Genomic DNA, 26,613 nt, shown 5'->3' on the forward strand with positions numbered 1-26,613 from the left:
AGTACGGAATGATAAAGGTGCATAAAGTGTCACAGCAGGCAGAATATTTTTTGCGATTCCAACAAAGTAAGAAAAAAATTAAAAACATAAGCACCAAATGTGACTGTCAACATTATAACGTTTAACAAAAAAATTGTATTATCCATGCAGAGTATCTTTATGCTATGGCACGGTTATTATGCCAGACAATATTCACACATTGTTTCTAGTGTACAATGTGAGTTAACAAATAGGAAAAGTTGTCTTTATGCCATTCTATATCTTTATGCTCTGGCACGGTTATTATGCCAGACAATATTCACGCATTCTTTCTAGAGTATAATATGAGTTAACAAATAGGAAAAGTTGTCTCTATGTCATTCTATATTCTACCAGATATATTTCTGTTGACACAGATTGTCATAAATAAGCTCAAACAGTGGCCCTATTTCAAAGATCTGTCGGATTCCAGTTCCCCTTTGCTTCAGCTGCCAGCCACGTGACAGCAGAGAAAGCGGCCAACAACGTGAGCCCCGACACTCGTATGGCTACGTCATCACTCTACCTTACGTTGCTGAGTATTGCACGTCACGCTGGAGGCTCAGCCCTACGTACTTGGTTTCTCGCGATCGCTTAGCTTTGAACTATTCAGTGCAATGAGGGACGTAAACCGGACCTTGTAGAACAAATAAAAACAACAGGGCTCGTCCGGGATTTGAACCCGGGACCTCTCGCACCCGAAGCGAGAATCATACCCCTAGACCAACGAGCCTTGGCGAAATGAGATTCTACTTCCGCAGAGGCTGCGCGGATGGTCAGTCGTATGTGTCTGTTAGACATGAAGAATCTACACTTATATTTAAAAGAGAACAATGTTGTTCCAACTGAGTGTTTTAAAAAAACGCTTCTTGTGAGTCCAAAACTGACACTATGTATGCATTAAATTAATGATTCAAAGCATTACACTATGACCTAGTCTCCTCCTTGACATTGTTTGACAGTTTCTGTTTTAAAAAAGAAAGATAAACATCGATAAAAATTTATGATTTATTACGCCTTTGGATGTCTGTGAAATCTATGTAAGACTGGCGAAGGAAAATATTCTCTGTAGCATATCACAGAGAATGGAACGGAGAAAAATTTACATTACGTAATAATTATTACATAACTGTATTTATACAGTAAACGGTCATAGTTTAATGTATCTTACTGCAAAACTCTATGCCCAGGATCCGTGGTAGATGATTCGAACCTATTTCCATTTTCTTCATTCATCGTGGTGAGATGTTGATTAAGGTTTTTCATAAGGGTCAACGAGGCAACACGAAGAATTCAATACATTGACGGTAGTACCGTCAATGATTTGATGCCAGCGGAAAGTTGGCCAGTAACCAGTAACGCGTAACAAAGGATTTGTGTGAAAGCATTGTTTTTAATTAATTTGAAAGTTATTTGGAAATATATTTAAAAACACTGCGCACCCAGCATATCAAAATTAGCTCAAAATTAGCAACGCAACAAGTTAGTGTGAAGGTATTTTTTAATTAATTTTAAAGTTATTTGGAAACATGTTTAAAAAACACTGCACACAGCATATCAAAATTAACAACACAACAAGCTAAACCAGACCTACAAGGGATAATATTACTAGATCCATAAACTAGTTCTGTTTTTAAAAAAAATGTTTCGTTTCTCCAATCTAGACAGCATGTCTGATATCATTTTGTAAATGATCTATGGGTGAATCAACAACTAACTAAATAATTAAGAATATGTAGAAGCTAAGCCTAAATATTAGCTTCGGAATTCCAATTACGGTCCATGTGAATACGCTGCCGCTTTTTGATTCCTTCACTTTCTCATTCTGGAAATTGAGGAGAGGACAAACTTTTTGATGTGCAGACCATGTAGATTTATACAGACTAAGCGCAGTGGACGCCTGTCTCAGTCAGTTCAGTTCTACTTTGACGAGCTACTACGTTATGTGTTCAGACTTGTTAAGAAGTAGAAATCGTTTATCGCACAAACTCAGTGACCTGAGTGTGAAAAATAAATGAAAGAATTAATACGATGCAGATTACCGTAAGGAACATTTTTAAATTAGAGCAGTACAGTCTTGGCAAATGGGTTCCAGCTAAGCTGCACCCTGCTATAGCGAGACTGCCCCCAAAACCACAGAAGGTGGACAGGAGCTGTGCTTTGCTTGCAAGGGGTATCCCGATTAAATACTGACTGGCAGACGAGGTGTGCCGGCTAGTACCCGAGAACATGAGACACTTGAGCGGGTTGCGTTCAAGATCTTCCCGTTACAGATAAACGGATCTGCTGTTGACCTTTGTCGAGGCTCGGGAATGCAGAGAGCTACCCGGAGGCATTCATAGCAGAATTCTCAAGTACGTTCGGTGTGTAAGCCGCTAGGGGACTGGCCGTGGGTCGTGGCGGCTGCCGCGAATGGAGACGGTGCGGAACCGCTGGCATGAGTTCACTTGCTCCATGCCAGCCGCGGGACCGAACAGGTTGGCCCCCTCCAACCAAAACTGGCAGGAGGGAGGGATGGGGGTTACCCAGCGTTGTCCGTTCATTTAGTGATTTTGCAAACTGAGCCCGCCAGTGACGAGACGATATGACAGGAAATTCAGCACTTTGTAGGGCAAGAGTGCAGGAAGAAGAATAACACTCCTGTGCCGGCACAATCAGAGGTCATTCGGAGCGGTCTGAGCGCACTGACAGAGATGTTTTGAGGTCAATGAGAGTCATTCAGAGAAGCATTTTGAGGTTCGTTCTGGGAATTGTTTTCGAAAACTTGCTGTTTTGCTTACACTGTGCACTCTGGAGGCATATCAGTTTGTTTCCCACTTACTTTTCAGAATCTGAATCTGATTTCTGCTTTCATACCAGTTCCTACTGTCACGTTGTGACGTCATCGGTTTCTATTCCGTCTCGGATTTTTTTTCCTTTTATTTAGGTCCCGTGTTCGTATCCACGAACGTTTGAGTGTGTTCTCGCCACCTGAGCCCTACTTTCAAATATGACTTGGACGCCGCCTGTGCAGTCTAATTTATGCAGATGGCAGCTGCTCTCCCCCCATGAATCATGGACCTTGCCGTTGGTGGGGAGGCTTGCGTGCCTCAGCGATACAGATGGCCGTACCGTAGGTGCAACCACAACGGAGGGGTATCTGTTGAGAGGCCAGACAAACGTGTGGTTCCTGAAGAGGGGCAGCAGCCTTTTCAGTAGTTGCACGGGCAACAGTCTGGATGATTGACTGATCTGGCCTTGCAACATTAACCAAAACGGCCTTGCTGTGCTGGTACTGCGAACGGCTGAAAGCAAGAGGAAACTACAGCCGTAATTTTTCCCGAGGACATGCAGCTTTACTGTATGATTAAATGATGATGGCATCCTCTTGGGTAAAATATTCCGGAGGTAAAATAGTCCCCTATTCGGATCTCCGGGCGGGGACTACTCAGGAGGATGTCGTTATCAGGAGAAAGAAAACTGGCGTTCTACGGATCGGAGCGTGGAATGTCAGATCCCTTAATCGGGCAGGTAGGTTAGAAAATTTAAAAAGGGAAATGGATAGGTTAAAGTTAGATATAGTGGGAATTAGTGAAGTTCGGTGGCAGGAGGAACAAGACTTCTGGTCAGGTGACTACAGGGTTATAAACACAAAATCAAATAGGGGTAATGCAGGAGTAGGTTTAATAATGAATAGGAAAATAGGAATGCGGGTAAGCTACTACAAACAGCATAGTGAACGCATTATTGTGGCCAAGATAGATACGAAGCCCACACCTACTACAGTAGTACAAGTTTATATGCCAACTAGCTCTGCAGATGATGAAGAAATTGAAGAAAAGTACGATGAAATAAAAGAAATTGTTCAGATAGTGAAGGGAGACGAAAATTTAATAGGGTGACTGGAATTCAAGTGTAGGAAAAGGGAGAGAAGGAAACATAGTAGGTGAATATGGATTGGGGCTAAGAAATGAAAGAGGAAGCCGCCTAGTAGAATTTTGCACGGAGCACAACTTAATCATAGCCAACACTTGGTTTCAGAATCATGAAAGAAGGTTGTATACGTGGAAGAACCCTGGAGATACTAAAAGGTATCAAATAGATTATATAATGGTAAGACAGAGATTTAGGAACCAGGTTTTAAGTTGTAAGACATTTCCAGGGGCAGATGTGGACTCGGACCACAATCTATTGGTTATGACCTGTAGATTAAAACTGAAGAAACTGCAAAAATGTGGGAAATTAAGGAGATGGGACCTGGATAAACTGAAAGAACCAGAGGTTGTACAGAGTTTCAGGGAGAGCATAAGGGGACAATTGACAGGAATAGGGGAAATAAATACAGTAGAAGAAGAATGGGTAGCTCTGAGGGATGAAGTAGTGAAGGCAGCAGAGGATAAAGTAGGTAAAAAGACGAGGGCTGCTAGAAATCCTTGGGTAACAGAAGAAATATTGAATTTAATTGATGAAAGGAGAAAATATAAAAATGCAGTAAATGAAGCAGGCAAAAAGGAATACAGACGTCTCAAAAATGAGATCGACAGGAAGTGCAAAATGTCTAAACAGGGATGGCTAGAGGACAAATGTAAGGATGTAGAAGCTTATCTCACTAGGGGTAAGATAGATACTGCCTACAGGAAAATTAAAGAGACCTTTGGAGAGAAGAGAACCACGTGTATGAATATCAAGAGCTCAGATGGCAACCCAGTTCTAAGCAAAGAAGGGAAGGCAGAAAGGTGGAAGGAGTATATAGAAGGTTTATACAAGGATGATGTACTTGAGGACAATATTATGGAAATGGAAGAGGATGTAGATGAAGACGAAATGGGAGATACGATACTGCGTGAAGAGTTTGACAGAGCACTGAAAGACCTGAGTCGAAACAAGGCCCCCGGAGTAGACAACATTCCATTAGAACTACTGACGGCCTTGGGAGAGCCAGTCATGACAAAACTCTACCAGCTGTTGAGCAAGATGTATGAGACAGGCGAAATACCCTCAGACTTCAAGAAGAATATAATAATTCCAATCCCAAAGAAAGCAGGAGCTGACAGATGTGAAAATTACCGAACTATCAGTTTAAGAAGTCACAGCTGCAAAATACTAACGCGAATTCTTTACAGACGAATGGAAAAACTGGTAGATGCGGACCTCGGGGAGGATCAGTTTGGATTCCGTCGAAATGTTATAACACGTGAGGCAATACTGACCTTACGACTTATCTTAGAAGAAAGATTAAGAAAAGGCAAACATACGTTTCTAGCATTTGTAGACTTAGAGAAAGCTTTTGACAATGTTGACTGGAATACTCTTTTTCAAATTCTAAAGGTGGCAGGGGTAAAATACGGGCAGTGAAAGGCTATTTACAATTTGTACAGAAACCAGATGGCAGTCATAAAAGTCGAGGGGCATGAAAGGGAAGCAGTGGTTGGGAAAGGAGTGAGACAGGGTTGTAGCCTCTCCCCGATGTTATTCAATCTGTATATTGAGCAAGCGGTAAAGGAAACAAAAGAAAAATTTGGATTAGGTATTAAAATTCATGGAGACGAAGTAAAAACTTTGAGGTTCGCCGATGACATTGTAATTCTGTCAGAGACGGCAAAGGACTTAGAAGAGCAGTTGAACGGAATGGACAGTGTCTTGAAAGGAGGATATAAGATGAACATCAACAAAAGCAAAACGAGGATAATGGAATGTAGTCAAATTAAATCGGGTGATGCTGAGGGAATTAGATTAGGAAATGAGACACTTAAAGTAGTAAAGGAGTTTTGCTATTTAGGAAGTAAAATAACTGATGATGGTCGAAGTAGAGAGGATATAAAATGTAGACTGGCAATGACAAGGAAAGCGTTTCTGAAGAAGAGAAATTTGTTAACATCGAATATAGATTTATGTATTAGGAAGTCGTTTCTGAAAGTATTTGTTTGGAGTGTAGCCATGTATGGAAGTGAAACATGGACGATTACTAGTTTGGACAAGAAGAGAATAGAAGCTTTCGAAATGTGGTGCTACAGAAGAATACTGAAGATAAGGTGGATAGATCACGTAACTAATGAGGAGGTATTGAATAGGATTGGGGAGAAGAGAAGTTTGTGGCACAACTTGACTAGAAGAAGGGATCGGTTGGTAGGACATGTTTTGAGGCATCAAGGGATCACAAATTTAGCGTTGGAGGGCAGCGTGGAGGGTAAAAATCGTAGAGGGAGACCGAGAGATGAGTACACTAAGCAGATTCAAAAGGATGTAGGTTGCAGTAGGTACTGGGAGATGAAGCAGCTTGCACAGGAGAGAGTAGCATGGAGAGCTGCATCAAACCAGTCCCAGGACTGAAGACAACAACAACAACAGCTGTTCTATGCGCGTTGGATGCCAGCGAGTAGCTGCCGCGACCAGGACAAGAGTGCTGCGTTGACCGATTAGGCAGGTAGCGAGGTACAAGAAGTGGGTTAAACGGCTCTGAGCGTTGCCTAAAAGCTGTGTGTACACGGAGTCGCAGATATTATAGCAGACGACTATGAATCGACGGCCATGCGGCACCATGTCGGCTCGTCTGGAGACCGACACATCTTGCTGACATCACGTCAGCCGCTCATTCCTTATGGACTGCCAATTCTGTCAAGTGGTGAGATAAGGTGGTTAAGCCCCCCTCCCCTACGTTCTTAACTTCAGAGTCGTGTCTATGCACGGTCAAATCGCTCCTGAGAGTTTTGTAGTTAAGAAAAAAAATGGCTCTAAGCACTATGTGACTTAACATCTGAGGTCATCAGTTCCCTACACCTAGAAATACTTAAACCTAACTAACCTAAGGACATCATACATATCCATGCCCGAGGCAGGATTCGAACCTATGACCGTAGCAGCAGCGCGGTTCTGGACTGAAGCACCAAGAACTGCTCGGTCACAGCGGCCGGCTGTAGTTAAGAGTTATACATAATAAGAAATGTAAATTTTTTAACACCCTTTCTCTCTTTTAACACCACCTTGAATTTACTACATTTTGGCGCTCAACTTCGGGCCATACCTATCCCTTTCCATTATACTACCTTGAATTAACTACAGGAAGATACCACACGTACTTGCAGAATCTGTGAATTACAGCGCTGAAGGAATCCGTACAAATTTCCTCTATTCCGCTGTTTCGCGATATTCTCTTCTCAGACTTAATTCCTTTATGCCAAATATCTCTTCCAAGTCTGACACTTTTACGCTAAAAAGTAACACATACTTATTTAGAAAATTGCCACTCCGTATGTCTGTTGTGAAATTTTACTTCCAGTTGCTCAGGGTGGTCGAAAACAGTCTTAAAAGCTTAAAAGGTTGTTAAGAAAAAATTCAATACATTACATCATTTCCGATTTATTTAGCATTGAAGTTAGCCAATTACGCCGTTTCACGCGGAAATTCAAGCCACCTCCAGAGACGGTGTCGCCAAACGTGTTCTTCGTTTGGTTTCCTATAACTGAAAAAGAGAGCGATACAAAAATTGGACGTGGGGCAGTACTAACGATCGAATCTGGGCGAAAGGTTGATCAGTCTCGTGCGGTACCATCTGCGCTATGAGAACAACTGACACTAATTGTATCAGGCGGGCCGGTTGAATTTGCGCACTCAACCGCCTGATTGGCTAACTGTCTCGGAAACAGCGCAACGTATCGATTTTTTTTACTTAACAATTATTTCTCAGCACAACCTACTCTTCAACATCCTTACAAGCTTTTCAAACTGTTTCTGACCACCTTGTGTATGAGTTAAGTGCGACAATGAATTAGGTATTAAGGAAAAGGATTCTTCAGAACAACATATTCCGACTTTTGTAAAGGTTAAAATTAAAAACGAATTATTATTTTGCCAATATGGACATTATGTTTCACTGCAAGTGTACGTGAACAAATAAACTCAAAATGGCACTAACTTCACAGAACTAACTTACACGATAATTATCAGGTGACCTTCGCACTTCAGAATGACTATGTCCGTTATCAAGTGTATTCTTGATAAGACGGTGGTTTATCGAATTTGATTGTGAATAAATAAATTCTGCACAGGTTACTTTGTTTCGTGTTTATTTATTCGAACGCTTAACAAAGTGTTGTTGTAAGTCTGCTATTGAACAATACAATTATTGTATCACTTCGGTGCATTTATGTCATCACCAGTTGGCACTCTATATTAACAATGTGTTTTTTCTCATAATAAGTAATCTCGAGCCACGATCCGTCTGTTTTTATCTAGAAAATTAGAAACACTTATGTTCTACAAATGTGGATATCCTTCAATACATTTTTGTATAGTATAAGGAATCGGGACAAAAAGCTAGTTACTAACAGATGCCAGCATTGCTGATATGGTTCTGGTTAGGAAATGCTAAACAAACTCTTTCTAGAAATGTATGTTAAGTAGTTTATTTTCTTACGAGCCTATACAGATAATAAGCAATTGGGAAATTTATAGGAGAGTTAGAACGGTATAGACCTCTGAGCGAGCTTTAAACTCTGTTCCTCTCGAATGCGAATCGAGTGAATTAACAATTGCGCCATCCGGGTCAGTATTTGTATTTTCTAGTTGCAGGTTTTTATGTTTCTGAAGTGGATAGATCGCGGTATTTGTCTACACAGTACAGTTGGCGAATTTCTTTAAATCACCATCGCCGTCATTCGTATGCTACGGAAAAAATAAGTAAGTGCGCATGTCAGATATTCGAGAAGCGAACCAGCGAAACTGTAGTTGTTCAAACGATTTCCAACAGCTGGTGAGTTACATTTTATGGCTAAATCTTTTGCATCAGTTGTCGAGGCAGCTGCAAAGCACGTGCTACTGCGGCTTTTACGAAGTCACAACGGTCGAAAAGAACAAAGTGAAAACATTACAGACTGGCAGAGAATGACAGAGTTTATTAAGGAAAAATGCTCTGCGCTTTCGACGTTATCCGATTACGGACCAATACATTTTTCCCAACGTTTTAAGAGTGGGTAGATTCTACAGGGAATGTCCGTTAGACTCAAAATGTTTTATTGTTACACATGTTTTTAGGAAAATAATGCAAACATTATGTCAAACTGGTTGAGGTGGTTGGGTGTTCCTACTATTCGAACGCCAGATCACTTACTTTTTCTAGTGCCTACGTACTTTCATGAGTATGAACAGTGTACAGATTTCTTTACTCTTTTGAGATCTACTCCTCTTCTGCCGTACTTATAGTCCAGCTGAGCAAGAAGTCTTGTGCAGTTTTTCTTTTTTTTTTTTTTTTTGTATTCTTGGTCCGAAGTATTGAATCCAAGACTCGCTCACAGAAATGCGTCGCACACGAAATCAAGAATTCTTTTAAAACAGTTATGCTTTACTCTACTGTTCACCTTTGATAGTAGTGTGGAATCAGCACTGTCAGGAGATCGTGGTAGAAGCTCTGCGGTGTTTGGAAGAAATTAGACTAATAGTTCGGAGTTTGCAAGGAATGGTAATAACTATTCCGGGAATTATGGGAAAACCTCTGAAAAATTTTAAAGGGATGGAATTGAGAGAAAAGTGCGAGTATTAGTTGAGGATCAATTGGATGAAAATCAGTGTGGGTTTAGGCCTCTTAGAGGTTGTCAGGACCAGATCTTTAGCTTACGGCAAATAATGGAGAAGTGTTATGAGTGGAACAGGGAAGTGTATCTATGCTTTATAGATCTAGAAAAGGCATATGACCGGGTTCCTAGGAGGAAGTTATTGTCGGTTCTACGAGAGTATGGAGTAGGAGGGAAACTTTTGCAAGCAATTTAAGGTCTTTACATGGATAGTCAGGCAGCAGTTAGAATTGACGGTAAATTGAGTTCATGGTTCAGAGTAGTTTCAGGGGTAAGACAAGGTTGCTATCTGTCTCCACTGTTGTTCTTATTATTTATGGGTCATATGTTGAAAACAATAGTCTGGGTGGGTGAGATTAAGATATGTGAACACAAAATAAGCAGTCTTGCATATGCGGATGACTTAGTTGTGATTGCAGATTCGATTGAAAGTTTGCAAAGTAATATTTCAGAGCTAGATCAGAAATGTATGGACTATGGTCTGAAGATTACCATCTCCAAAACGAAAGTAATGTCAGTGGGAAAGAAATATAAACGGATTGAGTGCCAAATAGGAGGAACAAAGTTAGAACAGGTGGACGGTTTCAAGTACTTAGGATGCATATTCTCACAGGATGGCAACATAGTGAAAGAACTGGAAGCGAGGTGTAGCAAAACTAACGCAGTGAGCGCTTAGCTACGATCTACTCTCTTCTGCAAGAAGGAAGTCAGTACCAAGACTAAGTTATCTGTGCACCGTTCAAACTTTCGACCAACTTTGTTGTATGGGAGCGAAAGCTGGGTGGATTCAGGTTACCTTATCAACAAGGTTGAGATTACGGATATGAAAGTAGCTAGGATGATTGCAGGTACTAGTAGATGGGAACAATGGCAGGAGGGTGTCCACAACGAGGAAATCAAAGAAAAACTGGGAATGAACTCTATAGATGTAGCAGTCAGGGCGAACAGGCTTATATGGTGGGGTCATATTACACGCATGGGAGAAGCAAGGTTACCCAAAAGACTCATGGGTTCAACAGTAGAGGGTTGGAGGAGTCGGGGCAGACCAAGGAGAAGGTACCCGGATTCGGTTAAGAATGATTTTGAAGTAATAGGTTTAACATCAGAAGAGGCACCAATGTTAGCACTGAATAGGGGATCATGGAGGAATTTTATAAGGGGGCTATGCTCCACACTGAACGCTGAAAGGCATAATCAGTATTAAATGATGATGATGAGGAGGAAATAGCACTTACAGGACATCTTGAACAAGCTTTTGTGGAGATCGGAAGACAAGCCCTTTCAGGTAATTGACGGCGAGCCTCTATGGAATTTGGAAGGAATGGTGGTAACACCATCAACAGAACGTGGGAAAATCTCTACGAAGTTTGGAAGGAATGTCTAGGAGCTAGCGCAAGCTTAATATTTGACATTAATCGCACATCGATTAACCTCACTCCTTGCGAATGTGTGTCCACAGTTTTTGTCTTGTATATTACATCTTGTCTCCAGCATTATACTCAACGACGCAAAATACCTACGTTGCATCTAGTTTATCAAGTGAAACAGGAAGATAAAGGATGAAACCGTTTCGAAGGTCCATTTAAAATCAGAACGATGTCTCATTACAGGATTCACGTCATCTCTAGGCATCAGTCCGACGCCCGCGGCGTGTCTGACACAAAGTGTGGCTGTTACAGGATGGCCGCTACGACTGGGATGAGTACCAGCAAGGCCTGGTGCTGGGAGCTTTCTTCTGGCTGCACTGGTCCACGCAGGTAAGGCCTTCCGCGGAGCGCGACGAGGTTAGCAGGTAAGTGTTACGTTATGACCACATTATTGGTTGGAATTCAGCCGGCACAGACCTCACTTTTCTTTTATACTATCCACATTCTTCTAGACAAAGAACGTAGGATCGTTACAGACATCAGACGAGTGGATGGTTGAAAATAAGTTTACTGCAGTGAGAGGGAACTGGCGGTCAAATCTGCAATATACAAGGGTCACTGAAAAAATATCTGCCGTACAGAGCAGCGTAGTGATTCTGCGATATCTGAAATTTTACGATGTGGCCAACACAAGAAACGATTCTGAGCGTCCAACTAATCAATCGGATAGTAGTCCAGTCAGGAAACTTGTTTAAGGTAATGGTTCGCAGCATCCGGCGAAAACAGCGTCAGTCGTTGATATATTGCTCTGGAACTTTGTCGAGACAAGTATTTAACAATCAGAATTCTAGTGCGCACAAGATAATTAAATGAAACTACAGCATCAGAACATAAATTGGTATTTGGAATAATAGAGGCAAATCGAAAACAGTAGTATACAAGGAAGATCATGCTAATAGATAGGATAAATCTAAAAGTAGGGCAGTTTTAAGTTTCACAAGATATTAAGAAAGAAATCAATAAGAAGTTCAAAAAAGCAAAACAAGTCTGAGAAAGCAAGATATTCTGAGAAATTAAAAATAATACCATAAATAACTAATATGCAGGGGGTAAAAGAAAAAGGAGACAAGAAATATGTAGCACGGTAATGTAGAAAATCAAGTCGATGTGTAAGATGCGGAATTCGGAGGCCAAATCAGAAGATAGTACATTCATGACCCTTCTTTCTTCAGGTATCGCAATGTATATTCTATTCCCTTATAAGGGATAAGGGAGCAACAAAGAGTGTCTAGTTTTTCAGCTACGCGTGTTGAATTTGATATCTCATGAAATTATCCGGTGTTACCTCGCAAATATTGTCAAAAATGATATTCTACGATAAGGTGTTGCCACGTCTTGCAGTAAGAACTGACGCGAACAACGACAAAGTTTAGAAAATGACGACATTGGGAAGAAATGTACATAATGATGATTGAATTAATGTGTTACAAAAGAGCGCTGAAATGCTATGAAAACGGAGGAAGAGAGAATAAGAGTGAACCGTACTGGTTGCTATCACAAAGATGTCGGCATATATCTCGAACAGGATGCAGGAAATAATTTTCTTTCCTATGATGATGATGATGATGATGTCTGGTTTGTGGGGCGCTCAACTGCGCGGTTATCAGCGCCCGTACGAATTCCCAACCTTTGCTTAGTCCAAACTCGCCACATTCATGAATGATGATTAAATGATGAGGACAATACAAATACCCAGTCATCTCAAGGTGCTTTCTTATGAGCCATCTGTGGAACCGGAATGATTTCTGGACATAACGACGGTTAATGGATAGGAAACAGAGCACGTGAACTGTTTGCAAATATGAAGCGACAAGAAAAAAATACGTAGGTGTTGCAGAAGCAGAGGAGATGGGAGATATTAGGAGCCAGGTACCGTGAGATCTAGCCACAGAAGCAAAAGTCCGATAAACGTAAGTCGAGATTAAAATACGTGTTGAGATATGGGCCATTTAATATCTGTCGAGAATGGCCAGTACTCAGTGACATCAGCTGTTTCTCTATTGACGTGCGCTGTTCCTTTCTTATTTGTTGTCTTTTTCAGAGTTTGCGCGCCGGATATGGAGGAGCCTACATTGCGACAAATAGACTACGATAAAATAAATGTGAAAAGAACTGGAGCAGCCGAAGGGTCTTGCTTGGTCAGTTCTGCACGAGTAGTTACTCAATACACATCGCTATCAATGAGTAAAAACTCTCAGACTACAGTTCTAACATGCCAGATCACATTTCTCACAATGGATTCTAAGACGGAGCTTTAATGGTACATAGGTCACTGCTATGATTTAATTAGGGATGAGGTGGGACTTATACAGAATGGTATAATACGTACCTGAGTAACCAAGTGTGGGCAGGTGCAAAGAGGCGGCCGAGCGTGAAGGACGGAATTAAGTTCGCTTTACTACCAATGTGTGAGCAAGAAATATAGTAATAACTGCTGTTTATCGGCACTTTGTGCACGACAAATTAGTCACCCTGCAAGACAGCGTTATCCTTGCAGAAGGAAAACAAATGTGATTTATGTAGAGCGATGCAGTCCTCCCGTTTTGTACTCTTTGTGTAACAGTAACTAATACAACGTTTAATGAGCGATCGACTGTTTAAGAACATCCAGTGGCAATCTTTTGACTTTAATCTCTAAGGTGTCTGGCTATGAGGACATTTAAAAGCATTCGTGTGTTCCACACGCACATGCATACGTTACAAGAGCGTGTGTCCCTTACGCATGGCCAACCTGATGTGTTCACACGAGTTCGCGGTTCTTTGCGAAGGAGGACAGATGGCTGTCTGTTGGTGGTTGGTATCTACTTTGAGGTCTTCCTGTAGTGTCAATAGACAGATAGTTATCATAAGGCACAATGGCTCATATCTCAGCAAGTATTTTAATGTACGTTTAAAGTACTTTTTTCTAGTTTTAAGTACTACTATTTACGAATATGGATATGGGACACCGTCTTATCGACACGCATTGTATAATACCAAGTGCTTTCATCTTTTATTTGTAAGAGATTATATAGTCTGAACTAAATCAAGTGTGAAGTACTGCTTCTAAATGGTAAGCTGTAGCGAACTGGCTTCGCACTTCAGACTTGACTGTAATTATCCTCTGCAAATGGTAACGACAGCGAGTCAGATGATGTGCATCAGACGCAGTCATTATTGAGATGTCAACAGATCGGCACATAGGCTAAAAAGAATTAACGCAAGGTGTTTAAAGATGTCACATATTTCTATAGGAAGTGGTACTGGTGAAAACTTCCATATAAGTTGCTATTATTACGTATCTGGAAACCAACACCTGTTGAGGTACCGGCCGATCTCGGAGATACACTCATAGGGCCACAAACTTTAGGAAACAGATTAACATGTGTTGTGTAAAGTCGATGTCTGCGCAGTAAATTACCAGCGCTATTGGAGAATGTTACCCTACACAAAGACAACGGCTGTGGTTTATGCATGACGGAGCACCACTCTGTTGTCTGTAGATTGTACGATAGTACCTCAGTACAACTTTTCATGACCGATGGGTCGGTCGAGGAAGTCCCTTAGCATTGTCTTCCAGTTCACGAACCTGAATCTGTTGGATTTCGGGCTATGGGGACATTTAAAGGCATTGGAGAAATGTCCAACCCATCGATGATGTGTGGACGTTGCACGAGTGTATGGCCAATGCATGTGACGCAATCCGAATGGAGCGAGGTGTATTTAAAAGAGGGCTGAACTGAAGGCGGTACCTGTAGCGTCTACTTCTACGTCAAATAAGGCTGGCAATGACAGAATAGATTGGCCCATTTCTCAACAGTACTATTTTTTTATTTTGAAATTTTTTTACGACATGTAATGATACGAACATTTTTTCCAGTTTTTACCAATACTGCCTCCTGTAGGAGTATGTGGCGCTTCTTTTAAACAGCCTGTACATACAGGACGTTCCAGGAGGAACTGTAAATATTCAGATATATGAGAGGTGAGTAAGAAAATTCATATGGACATATGCCCTGGTTTCTGAGATAGAACGTATTTAATGTTCATTGACTTTTGTGTTCTGTATTATTCAATAATAATTCAAGTGGTTCAAATGGCTCCGATAACTATGCGACTTAACTTCTGACGTCATCAGTCGCCTAGAACTTAGAACTAATTAAACCTAACTAACCTAAGGACATCACACACGTCCATGCCCGAGGCAAGATTCAAACCTGCGACCATAGTGGTCGCTCGGTTCCAGACTGTAGCGCCTAGAACCGCACGGCCACTCCGGCCGGCTATTCAATACATTGTCGGGCCTACACATGTTAGTAAATTTTATTACATGCCTTTAACAAAGTATCAACTGAAAAATACGTATTTTTAACACACTCCCCTCTTAGCATTATCGTACACGCCACATTACAGATGTTGTACACTTCACAATAAATGTTCGAATATCCCACCGACAACTTGAATGCATTTGTGCACTCTTGCGAGAACATGTTGTATTGCTTGTATGAATGCCTCTGCACGTTCCCTAACGAGTGCAGTAACGTCTAAGATGAGACCAGGCAGTTCATCTCGCGTACTCACCTGTTGTTTGTACTCCTCAGGTTTCATCCAAACACACAAACAAAAATCTAATGGCGTGAGGCCTTGCGAGCTTGGTGGCCAGTTTATTGTACTAGCACGACCAATCCAGCGATTAGGATAAGTGCGGCTGAGATCGTCTTTTACATATTGGTAAAAATGTGGAGAGGTTCTGTCACGTTGGAAGTACATTGCTACCCGCGTGGTCAAAGGAACGTCCTCAAGGATTTCAACAAACGAATTTTCCAAAAAAAATTCAATTAATTCTGTGCTGTCATCCTCTCTTCTGAAATGCCTAGACCTGTGAACAAATGTACATTAAAAGCGTTCTGTCTCGGAAACCATTCGGAGTAGCGCATATGTCAACGTTCTGTTTTTTGCCTCAAATGATCGTTCCTGTCATATACTTGAATACTGACATTCATCCTGGGACACCCTGTATTCCACCTATAAGACTTGTTTTTCAAGACTATCGTGATCACACTCTGCAGTCAAACTAGTCTCCCGAAGGTGTTGGTCGGTAGAGTGTCACGTCGGGTGCGGGCAGAGAAGTGAGCGCTACCACTTGTTGTTGCAGATCCCGGGCGGCATGCTGGCGCAGCGGATCGGGCCCAAGCTGGTGTTCGGTGTCAGCAACCTGGTGGCGTGCCTGCTGGCCGTCCTGCTGCCGCTCGCCGCCAGCATCGACTACCGCGCCCTCATCGCCGTCAGGGTCCTCCAGGGGTTCATCGCCGTAAGTACACTCCTCACTGCTGCCAGTCTTGGAAACCCGTCTCCATCCGGGAATTATTTTAGAGTCTGCACCGTAAAATGCGTTCCTTTCTAGGTCACATACGCTAACTAATCACAAGTATCTGGACACCTGTTAATGGAATTTGATATGGGGTATGTCCGCTCTTCACCTTTATAACGACTTAAACTATGCTGGGGACACATTCAGCGAGATGTCTTAATGTCTGTGGAGGAATGGCAGCCCACTCTTCCTCAACAGCCAAAACCAGAGAAGATAGTTATGTTGAAAGCAGGGGTTTGGAGAGAATTCGGCGTTCCACCTCAACCCAGAAGAGTTCCATAGCGTTCAGGTTAGGATTCCGGACAGAACAATGTCGTTGCAGCTGCAGCCTGAAATTTGTTTAATGACTTCGTTTTCGCCATTCGCTGTTGCGATTTCGATCTTAGGTCATTTTCAGGTGGTTACAGATGGTGAAAACACAACAGTTGTCAACAGTGAATATTATTGATCACAAATTAGTGCCTCGAAGACGCTGCTTTATGGCGGGGTGCATTGTCATCCTGGTACTATCATCGTCCTGAAACGTCCCCTTAGAAAATTTATACAAGACTATGCTTAAACTGACACACAATAGTTTTTAGCGCAACGCAATCTGACTTCGAAAAATCCCTACGAAAAAATGGCCCTGACTAGCATTAACCTATACGTTTCACAAATCACTTACCTCACAAAAATCTTCGTTACTCGAACTACTGCAATACAGCGAGCACCACTACTGCCAGCTACATAAAAGATTCAAACTACGGAAGGCACTAACTACTGACAGGCATAGTTAGCAAATGAAAGATTTTAATACAGAACAGACAATGTATTTACCTCACTAGTCATAATATATAAATCAGTTCGTGACACCAATTCTTACAAATTTCAAAACTCCGCCATCTCTCTCCCCTCGTCCACCACTGCTGGCGGCTCACCTCCAACTGAGCAACGCTACGCGCTGTTAGCATCCAGCTGCCGCTGCCCAACACTACAATGGCAGACAACAATGCAAACTAAACACACACTGCGCACAGCACAGCCAGTGATTTTTCATACCGAGCGCTAAGCGGCGTTACCAATAAGAAAACCTAAACAGCCTACTTACAGTCCCTTGAACTGCTCCTCTAGTGTACGCAGTACACAACGCTGTAAAAGCTGTTAGTGTCTTCGTGGATTTAGCGTTTTCTTAAGCGCAATAACAGCATCATACCCGAACCATGAAATATACTACCTTACCGTAAAGTCAACTCGTCTATATTTCATTGTCGGCTCTATACATGATGGGAGGCACAGTTTTTCAAGCATTCGCCACATCCAAACTCTTACACCGAACTGCCACAGGATACAACGTCATTCATCACTCCAAATCACTTGTTTCCAGTTCATTCACTGCTCAGCTCTTTACACCGCTTCAATCGCCGCCTAGCACTGACCACTTATCGTGAGCTGTTCGACCAATCTGTCCCATTCTTTTTAGCACACTACGCACATGAGCCTGGATTTGCAGCTGGTTGCAATAGCTGCTGGGTGGGCCTCTTCCACATCTCGGATGAGACCTCCCGGCAAATGTACCGAGTGCACATTGACTTTATTTATCGACTAACCTTTCTGTTTCCTTGAGGTGCTCCATAAAAAGCTGGCCTGAAGTTATAGGTCTCGATGACTAGCATACCAGGCCTCGGCACTTGCCCAAGACTTGTGCAGACTTGGTAGGAAGATCGGCCACTGGCACAAAAGGCGAAGCATCCCGCGCTGGCTCAGAAGAGTAACACGTCGTACCTGTTGCTACAGTTTAAGAGGGCAGCCATGTGACCAGTTCAACTTTAGTTCTCCGCCCAGAGATGCGCTGTTCTACCACTGTACGCCAATCACTCTCCAGTGAAGACAGACCAGTCAGATGCTGCGAATCGGAAGACGCAGTGGTAACGGGGCCTCCCGGGGATTCCAACGGTACCAAATGTGTCGCAGCTTTCGCCTGCCGCAATGTCATTTCAGCTGCAGCCTGAAGTTTTTTTTAATGACTTCGGTTTCGCCATTCGCCGTGCCGTATGCACTATTGCGGTTTCGACCTTAGGTCATTTTCAGATGGTTACAGATTGTGAGAACACAACATCTGTCAACATTAAAAAGAAGAAAAATGACTTGAGTATGGATCGTGTCAATCTTTGTCACATACACCATCATTATGTGACGGAAAGGATAAGATGTTCGTTACTGACATTTAGTTTCATGTATTTTTATCCCATCCGTCACATAACGAAAGTATGTGTGACAAAGGCTGACACAAGCCATAGAGCTTCAGGTAATTTTTAAGTTTTTTATGTTGCCTACTTCTGTGTTTCCAACACCGGTAACCACTTGAAAATTGAATAAGGTCGAAACTGCAACTAATGAAACGAAAATTAAAATTGAAGTAGATAATACTACTTAAAACAGATACAAGCAGTTACTTTTCACTAGAATGTAAAGTCACGCAAAGCTGATGCGCGGAAAAAATGCGGGCATTTACAAAAATATAAGTTAACACTAGTCATCCTTTCCGAATGGGCGGATGGTGCTGCCAGTTATCTTCTACAGCTAATCTATGACACTTGTCGTCATTTATCTAGTACACAGCAAGACAAGGCTTCTAGTACTTTTATTTTTTATTTATTATTTGAGCTTTTCCTCATTACAGAGGCTTATCTCCAACATAATAATTAACTTGGAAATTACAATACAAATAATAAATGTTCTTAAACTATATTCTCAAAATATTCCTCCAGGTGTTTCGATCTTCCTCTGCGCCCATTCTCCTCATTGTGTGTTGTACATTTTGGAGCCAGGTGGTCTTCTTCTTCTCCCCTCCGGTTCCCACTCCAGTATAAATTTTGGTAATCTGGTTTTCTCAATTTGTCGTGCATGCCCGTACCACTGTGATATCTTCCTATCTATTACGTCATATATTCTTTCTTTTATTTCCATTCTCCTTATTACTTCGGTGTTCCTTATCTTTTCTTTCCTGGAGATTCTTGCCGATCTTCTCCAAAAGTCCATCTCTAGAGCTTGTAATTTTTTAATATGCTTCATGTTAATTGTCCAGGTCTCCGTTCCATACAGAACCACACTCTCTAATGTGTATTTGTATATTAATTTTTTAGTTCTGCTCATTACATTCCTGCTCCATAAGACTTAGTTAAGCATCCCAATGACCCTCCGTCCGCTACTAATTCTTTTATTGACTTCTGACTCTGATTTTACCTCGATTTCTAAAATGGATCCCAAATAACAGAAAGTGTTTACCTTTTTGATTTTTTCATTCAATGTATAGTTCATCTGAATCATTAGTCAAGTATTCTGTTTTTTGGTAATTAATCTTCAAATCCCAAGTTTTGTATGCTACTGCTAGTTGATTGCACATATAGTTAGCATCCTCCCCATCTTCAAGTACTCAAAATGTTAATCTGCCATATCGAGAACTGTCTGGAGCATTTGTAGGCACAAGGCTTTCAATCTATTTCGACTAAACTACAAACCGTGACGTTAGAATACCAACTTTGTGGACGTTTCAGCGATTGAATTTTCTTAGATACAAAGTGATGCAAACCGCTCGGATAACTATGTCCACAACTATATGACAGAAATCACGAACAGCACATCTCAATAACAATAGTTCCAGTGTCCTAACCAAGACAATCTTCCAAATATACCTTCAGGAGGCTCATCCGTGAAATTTCTGTTTTCATCTTCCTTACTGTGACACAGAGCATCATGGCGCACAGGTCCTCCAGGTGTTCAGCCTCAGAGATTCAAAAGGTACATCACCAAGTGCTCGTTGTAAGCACCAAGGAATCGATGTTTGACTTCACAGAGTGCAGCTCCTATTGGAAAATACTGCGCTTTACAGGATGGATTCTACGTTTTGTTACAAATCTGAAACCTAGCACTGTCATCAGCAATGGCTTAACAGGACTCGACCTGCGACACTTGCATCTTATATGCATCTGCCATGTCCAACAGGAAACTTTTTCATCCCATTATATTTCAATGAAGAAAGGCGGAGAATAACCTGCTGGGTCAAAACAGCACACGTTTCAGTCCCTTTCTTCAGTATGAAACGTCCCCTATGAAACGTCTCCTTAGAAAAATTATACACGACTGTGCTTAAGCTGAAACAATATTTTTGGCGCAACGCAATCTAACTTCCAAAAATCCCTACGAAAGAATGGCCCTGACTAACATTAACCTGTACATTTCACAAATCACTTACCTCACAAAAATCTTCGTTACTCAAGCTACTGCAATACAGCGAGCGCCACTACTGCCAGCTAAATAAAAGATTCAAACTACTGAAGGCACTAACTACTGATAGGCATAGTTAGCAAATGAAAGATTTTAATAGAGAACAAACAATGTATTTACCTCACTAGTCATAATATATATAGCAGTTCATGACACCAATTCTTACAAATTTCAAAACTCCGCCATCTCTCTCCTCACGTCCACCACTGCTGGCGGCTCACCTCCAACTGCGCAACGCTACGCGCTGTTAGCATCCAGCTGCCGCTGCCCAACACTACAATGGCAGACAACAATGCAAAGCAGCCACAGACTGCACACAGCACAGCCAGTGATTTTCTTACAGAGCGCTACGTGGCGTTACCAATAAGAAAACGTAAACAGCCTACTTACATAGTCCCCATGCTCCCCACAAAAAAATTTACAAATTGTTTTGGGCAGTGGCCAATACAGATTTGAAAATTTTTTTCATAATTACAATAACAAAGAAATGAAATGCACATAGTTATCGATACAATGTTGGTCAAAAGCTAAAATTTTCTCACAGTTCATAAAGACAGTCCTGATCGTTCATCAAAGTAAAATTGCAGTGTTTTTCTCAAAGTCTGAGTAGTAAAAGAAAATGCACACGGAAGTAGTGGATTTCCATGCAGTCTTGAAGAAGTAGTGTTGTCCTTCCAACGGAAAGACAGTGCTGACTCTTGACATGCAGACAGGTAATGGGCTACTACAGAGCAAACCCACAGCAGAGTCAGTCGAAGTTTTGAAGAATATTGGTAGGTAGGTCATCACAAAGTAGACCCCTTGTAGTCCTGGTAGAGATTACGGTATTGGTGGGCCACCAGAGGTGCAGACCCACTGCAGTCCTTGTAGAAATAATGGTATTGGTGGGCCATCAAAGCTGCAGACCCACTGTAGTCCTTGTAGAGATGGCCTTCAGCCATCTGTTGCGACTGCGCAGGTGCACAATCACCATCGAAGAGTCTTGCAGAGGGAAGGACGACACTACTTCTTCAAGACTGCATGGAAATCCACTAGTTCCGTGTGCATTTTCTTTTACTACTCAGACTTTGAGAAAAACACTGCAATTTTCTTTTTATGTATGATCAGAACTGTCTATATGGACTGTGAGAAAATTTTAGCTTTTGACCAACATTGTATCAATAAGTGTGTGCATTTGATTTCTTTGTTATTGTAATCATAATTATCAAAAATTTTTTCAAATCTGTATTGGCCACTGCCCAAAACAATTTGTAAAATTTTTTGTGGGGAGCATGGGGGCTATATAAGTAGGCTGTTTAGGTATCTTTATTGGTAACGCCGCTTAGCGCTCGGTATGAAAAATCACTGGATGTGCTGTGCGCAGTCTGTGTTTAGTTTGCATTGTTGTCTGCCATTGTAGTGTTGAGCAGCGGCAGCTGGATGCTAACAGCGCGTAGCGTTGCGCTGTTGGAGGTGAGCCGCCAGCAGTGGTGGACGTGGGGAGAGAGATGACGGAGTTTTGAAATTTGTAAGAATTGGTGTCATGAATTGATATATATGTATATATATTATGACTATTAAGGTAAATACATTGTTTGTTCTCTATTAAAATCTTTCATTTGCTAACTGTGCCTCAGTAGTTAGTGACTTCTGTAGTTTGAATCTTTTCGTTAGCTGGCGGTTGTGGCGCTCGCTGTATTGCAGTAGTTCGAGTAACGAAGATTTTTGTGAGGTAAGTGATTTGTGTAACGTATAGGTTAATGTTAGTCAGGGCCATTCTTTCGTAGGGATTTTTGGAAGTTAGATTGCGTTGCGCCAAAAATATTGTGTGCCAGTTTAAGCCCAGTCATGTATAATTTTTCAAAGGGGACGTTTCAAGTATATCCTTATGAGAATAGGAGGACGTCTCTGTTTCACTGAACTTTCAGATAACATGCGTCGTTCAGTACTGCGTGATGGGCAGTACCACTTCGTGCACCTCCAAATCATGCACCAGTGAGTTAGATTTCATCACTCGGGTGTTAGCATTATCATGTTTGAACTGACAGAGAAATTTTGGATCTTGCATCCTCGTCAAACAGTCAAGTCAGGCTACTAATTTCCCCCTGTTCTGCGATTGTGTTACTATGCAAGAAACACATTTTACTGACGACCAACCCCCAACTCTTGGAGGTACCATGCATTCTGTCGGAATGATGGACAACATCGCAGTTGCGCAGTTGCCCAACCGGAAGCTCCTGAGCATTTTGTAAAAAATTTGATAACTCATATCTCAGGAAACCCATCAAGGGCTTGTCCAACCTATTACAAAGAATTGACGCTATATTTCGTGTAAAAGGTTGACCCACACACTGTCAAGCATATCTCCACTTGGCGCTACCCGTACTGCCTAACTAGAACTCTCCTCGGATTCTACTTCTGCTAAATGTCATTAGCACCAAAGCCTACCTTCAGGACAATCTGTATTAGTCAAAGAATAATACTGCCGTCTGTCATGGAGACTATAAATTTTCACCGAACCAGGATCTGGCTGTGGCTTTACCTGTAAAAATTATTAGCAACACTCCAACAAAGATTGCAAATCACGCTATAATATGGAACAGATTTTTCATACGAGATTCGTTATTACGAATGGTGAGTGGATGGTCTGTTTGACATCTGAGAGAATCGTCAGCAGTCTGCAAGAACCTTATGTCTCATTGTAAATAGTGCCGTTCTCCCACCTTCCTGGCGAAACGATAGTTACAGGCATTCTGGCCTTAGCGTGCTGGTGCATATTGCGATGAATAGCTCCCACAACTGATCCAAAGACGCCACACGTAGCGCATTCCCATGTTGCCGCATTCCAGGCTCTATAAATACCTCCCACAACCATTACAGATACGCCACAGTAGTGTTAGACTCCTCTGACATATGGTCACAAGATGTTGCAGAGGGTGTCGAGCACCGGCGACTTCAGCCGGCCTCCCGCTGGTGGAGATGGTCTCTCCATTCTCACAGACAGCGGCTCTCGAGCTGAGACTCCTATGTCAGCTAGAAGCATTGCAACCCGACGCTTCCTCACGTCTTGCTGTCGGAGATTGCGCACCGCACGGCTTAGTGCAGCCCTATCGGTGACTGTTGGCGGTTATGGCGAACCCTGCCAGTCACAACTTTGTGTCAGTTTGCGACAGCTTAAACAAATAAAGAAACGTTCCTGTTTTATCCTACTACACATAGAGAGGAAATTATTTAACCTACAAGTGGGCTGTTACATCACTTAGTTTTAAACTTTGGGTAACTGGGCTGCGAGTAATTGTTTAAACATAGTAGGTAATAAAACTCTCCCTGTCCCACTACATACATCGTAAATGTTTAACCCACAAGTGAGGCATTTCACCATTAAAACTTAGTGGATGGGGGCTCTTTGATTTTATACTTAGCAAAAGTGGCCATCTTGGATTGTCACATCAGAATGGTGAGAGAAACCATGGATTTTTTAAACTTACGCCCATTTTAAACTTAGCTCAAGTCGATTAGGAGCCATTTTTAAAACTTCCAGCTTCTTGGATTTTTTAAAATTCCTGTCACTTTATACTTAGGATAAGTACTCTGTTTCCTCCATCTTGGATTGTGGCATCAGAAATTTGGGAGCAGGAGTGGGGGTATCATTGTACGATGTCATCAGATGACCATCAAGTAAAATCATCAGAAATGTGGCAACAGGGCAGGCTATGTCAGACCCTACAATTCACTGATACTGCAGTCTACAAATAGACAAACGTACTGGAGACTCTAAGGGCGAGTAACAAGAAACGCGGCAAGAATTATTACTGTTAACCTGGACGATAGATATGGGCTGTCGTATGGGCTACTGAGGGCCATAAGTACAAGTCTTAAATATAGTAGTTTCAGAACTTTTAGTCGCGGAAAATTGACAATGGTTAACACTAATTTTTATTTTTGTCCAACGCCTTACCTTGTGTGTTGCAGGGAGCTGCCTGGCCTTCGATGCACTCCATGACGGCTAACTGGATCCCTCCCAACGACAGGAGCAAGTTCGTCACAGCGTATCTGGGTAAGTGCCTCTCTAGTTCTGAGACGTACGTACGTCTAGCATAGCGGCTTCATTTTGTACTCACCTGCTCTCATTTTCCAGATTTCTGCCTTTTTTTTTTTTTACTGACTTTATCCTGTTAGAAACTAAGGCAGTCCATTAGTTTTCCATAAATACATTACTAGTCTTTTTCTGTGTGTTTGTAGCTCATGCCTGTTACTCGCCAGTAAACAATCCCTGTATGTTTGGTTAAGAGTTTTCGGCGGTGCACTGTTGATGGTGTTAGCAATGCCGTATCAGCCCTATCTACTCCTTTCATACACTCCGCTATTTATCATGCATTCCTATTTCTCATAAAGAACCTCCTCTGTTTCTCCTCGTACATTCCTCAAAAATCGTAGCATTGGTAGCTTACTGCTTGATACAGTCACGTCGTTTAAATAGTTTGGCGTAATGTTGTAAAGTGATATGAAATGGAATGAGCATGTGATGATTGTGGTAGGGAAGGCGAATGATTGACTTCCGTTTATTGGGAAAATTTTGGGAAAGTGTGTTTTATTTGCAAAGGAGATAGCATATAGGTTTCTAGTGCGAGCTGCTCTTGAGTACTGCTCAAGTGTTTGAGACCCCGCACCAGATCGGATTAAAGATAGAGGCAATTCAGGAGCGAGATGCTAAATTTGTTACCAGTAAGTTCGAACATCGCACAAGTATTACAGAGATGTTTCGGAACTCAAGTGGGAACTCCTGGAGGGAAGGCGGCGTTCTTTTCGAGGAATACAACTGAAAGAAAAACTAGTGAACCGACATTTGAAGCAGATTTCAGAACGATTCTACTGAGGCCAACATACATTTCGCGTAAGGACCACGAAGATAAGATTAGAGAAATTACGGTTCATACGCAGGCATATAGATAGTCGTTTTTCCCTCGCCCTGTTTACGAATGGATGAGGAAAGGAAATGACAAATAGTGGTATACGGTACACCCGTCACGTACTGTACGGAGCATCTATCTAGAGTACCTGCAGAATCCTTACATATTTGTACACTTCTCAGGAAAGTCTGTTCCTTCGCTTGAAGCATACTATTAGTCCACAGTGTTTTCATTTTCCATAGTATCGCAAAATAACTTAGACAGCGAGTGTTCCTTAATTTTCTTGATACATCTTCCTTTCAAAACTCTTCTGTAGCACAGTAATAGAACCATAGGCCATGTTTCATTCTAAAGGAAAACAGTGAAGAAATCCCAGACTTTAACCTTACGTCGAAACCGAGGTCATTAGACTTGAAGCACTGGCACAAACGCTCATGGACGAGCACGAATTTGTGCTGTATTTCCCTTAACTGTTCTTATTGCTAGTCCAACCACGACGACGAAGAATCGGCACCGTGTTGAGATACCTACCTCTTGGGAGAATAATCATGTACATACAGTAAATAACGTGAAATTATTACAGTTATTATAGTTAATTATCTCAATTTTTACATTTTTAACAGATTTGGGAAATTCTAGAGTTTCATACATCTGTAAGTATGGTTTGTATGCTGTGCAAAACGCATCGAAGAATCTCTCTTATTTATAAAGAAAACCGTACCTACAGCAACAAATGCAGCCAATACCAAATGAAAAAATGATGAAATTTCACATGTAAAAAAATTGTTTTCTTATGTTTTTGAACTTCCTCTGCTATGAGTGTGAATCCTGAATCCTTCCTGGTCATGCTAACAAAGTTTTATGAATTTATTTGTACGTCCTACCACCCTTAAGCAATTTACAGGAGCTTATGATTTATACGAGCTGTTTAAGAAAAGTGTTCCATATTCTTGCAGGTTATAGTTTGGTGGTCAGCACTAGAAAATTACTATAAATGTACATATGGATCCCTTTATATAATGCGGAACCGACCACTAGCTGTCACGAGAAGCGAGCCCACCAGTATGAAAGAAGAAGGTGGGTACTGTTCTGTCAGTGGAGAAGCAGTAACAGCAGAGTGG

The 26,613-nt window shown here is 41.7% G+C and overlaps 1 protein-coding gene and 1 non-coding gene across 3 annotated transcripts in view; one reads left to right on the plus strand and one right to left on the minus strand.

Annotated features, from left to right (window-relative positions):
* The window catches only part of LOC126325327 (uncharacterized), a 129,434-nt gene that overhangs the window by 54,564 nt on the left and 48,257 nt on the right, over positions 1-26,613 (plus strand). For both annotated transcript variants that reach the window (XM_049995166.1, XM_049995165.1), the window contains exons 3-5: positions 11,243-11,320; positions 16,125-16,280; positions 24,555-24,639. In XM_049995166.1, the coding sequence (XP_049851123.1) occupies positions 11,243-11,320; positions 16,125-16,280; positions 24,555-24,639 (319 nt within the window). The remainder of the gene's footprint in view (positions 1-11,242; positions 11,321-16,124; positions 16,281-24,554; positions 24,640-26,613) is intronic.
* Positions 680-751, minus strand: Trnap-cgg (transfer RNA proline (anticodon CGG)). Its single transcript has one exon. It is a non-coding gene; the product is annotated as a tRNA-Pro (tRNA).

This window comes from Schistocerca gregaria, chromosome 2, assembly GCF_023897955.1.
Source record: "Schistocerca gregaria isolate iqSchGreg1 chromosome 2, iqSchGreg1.2, whole genome shotgun sequence".
NCBI classification, from domain to species: domain Eukaryota; kingdom Metazoa; phylum Arthropoda; class Insecta; order Orthoptera; family Acrididae; genus Schistocerca; species Schistocerca gregaria.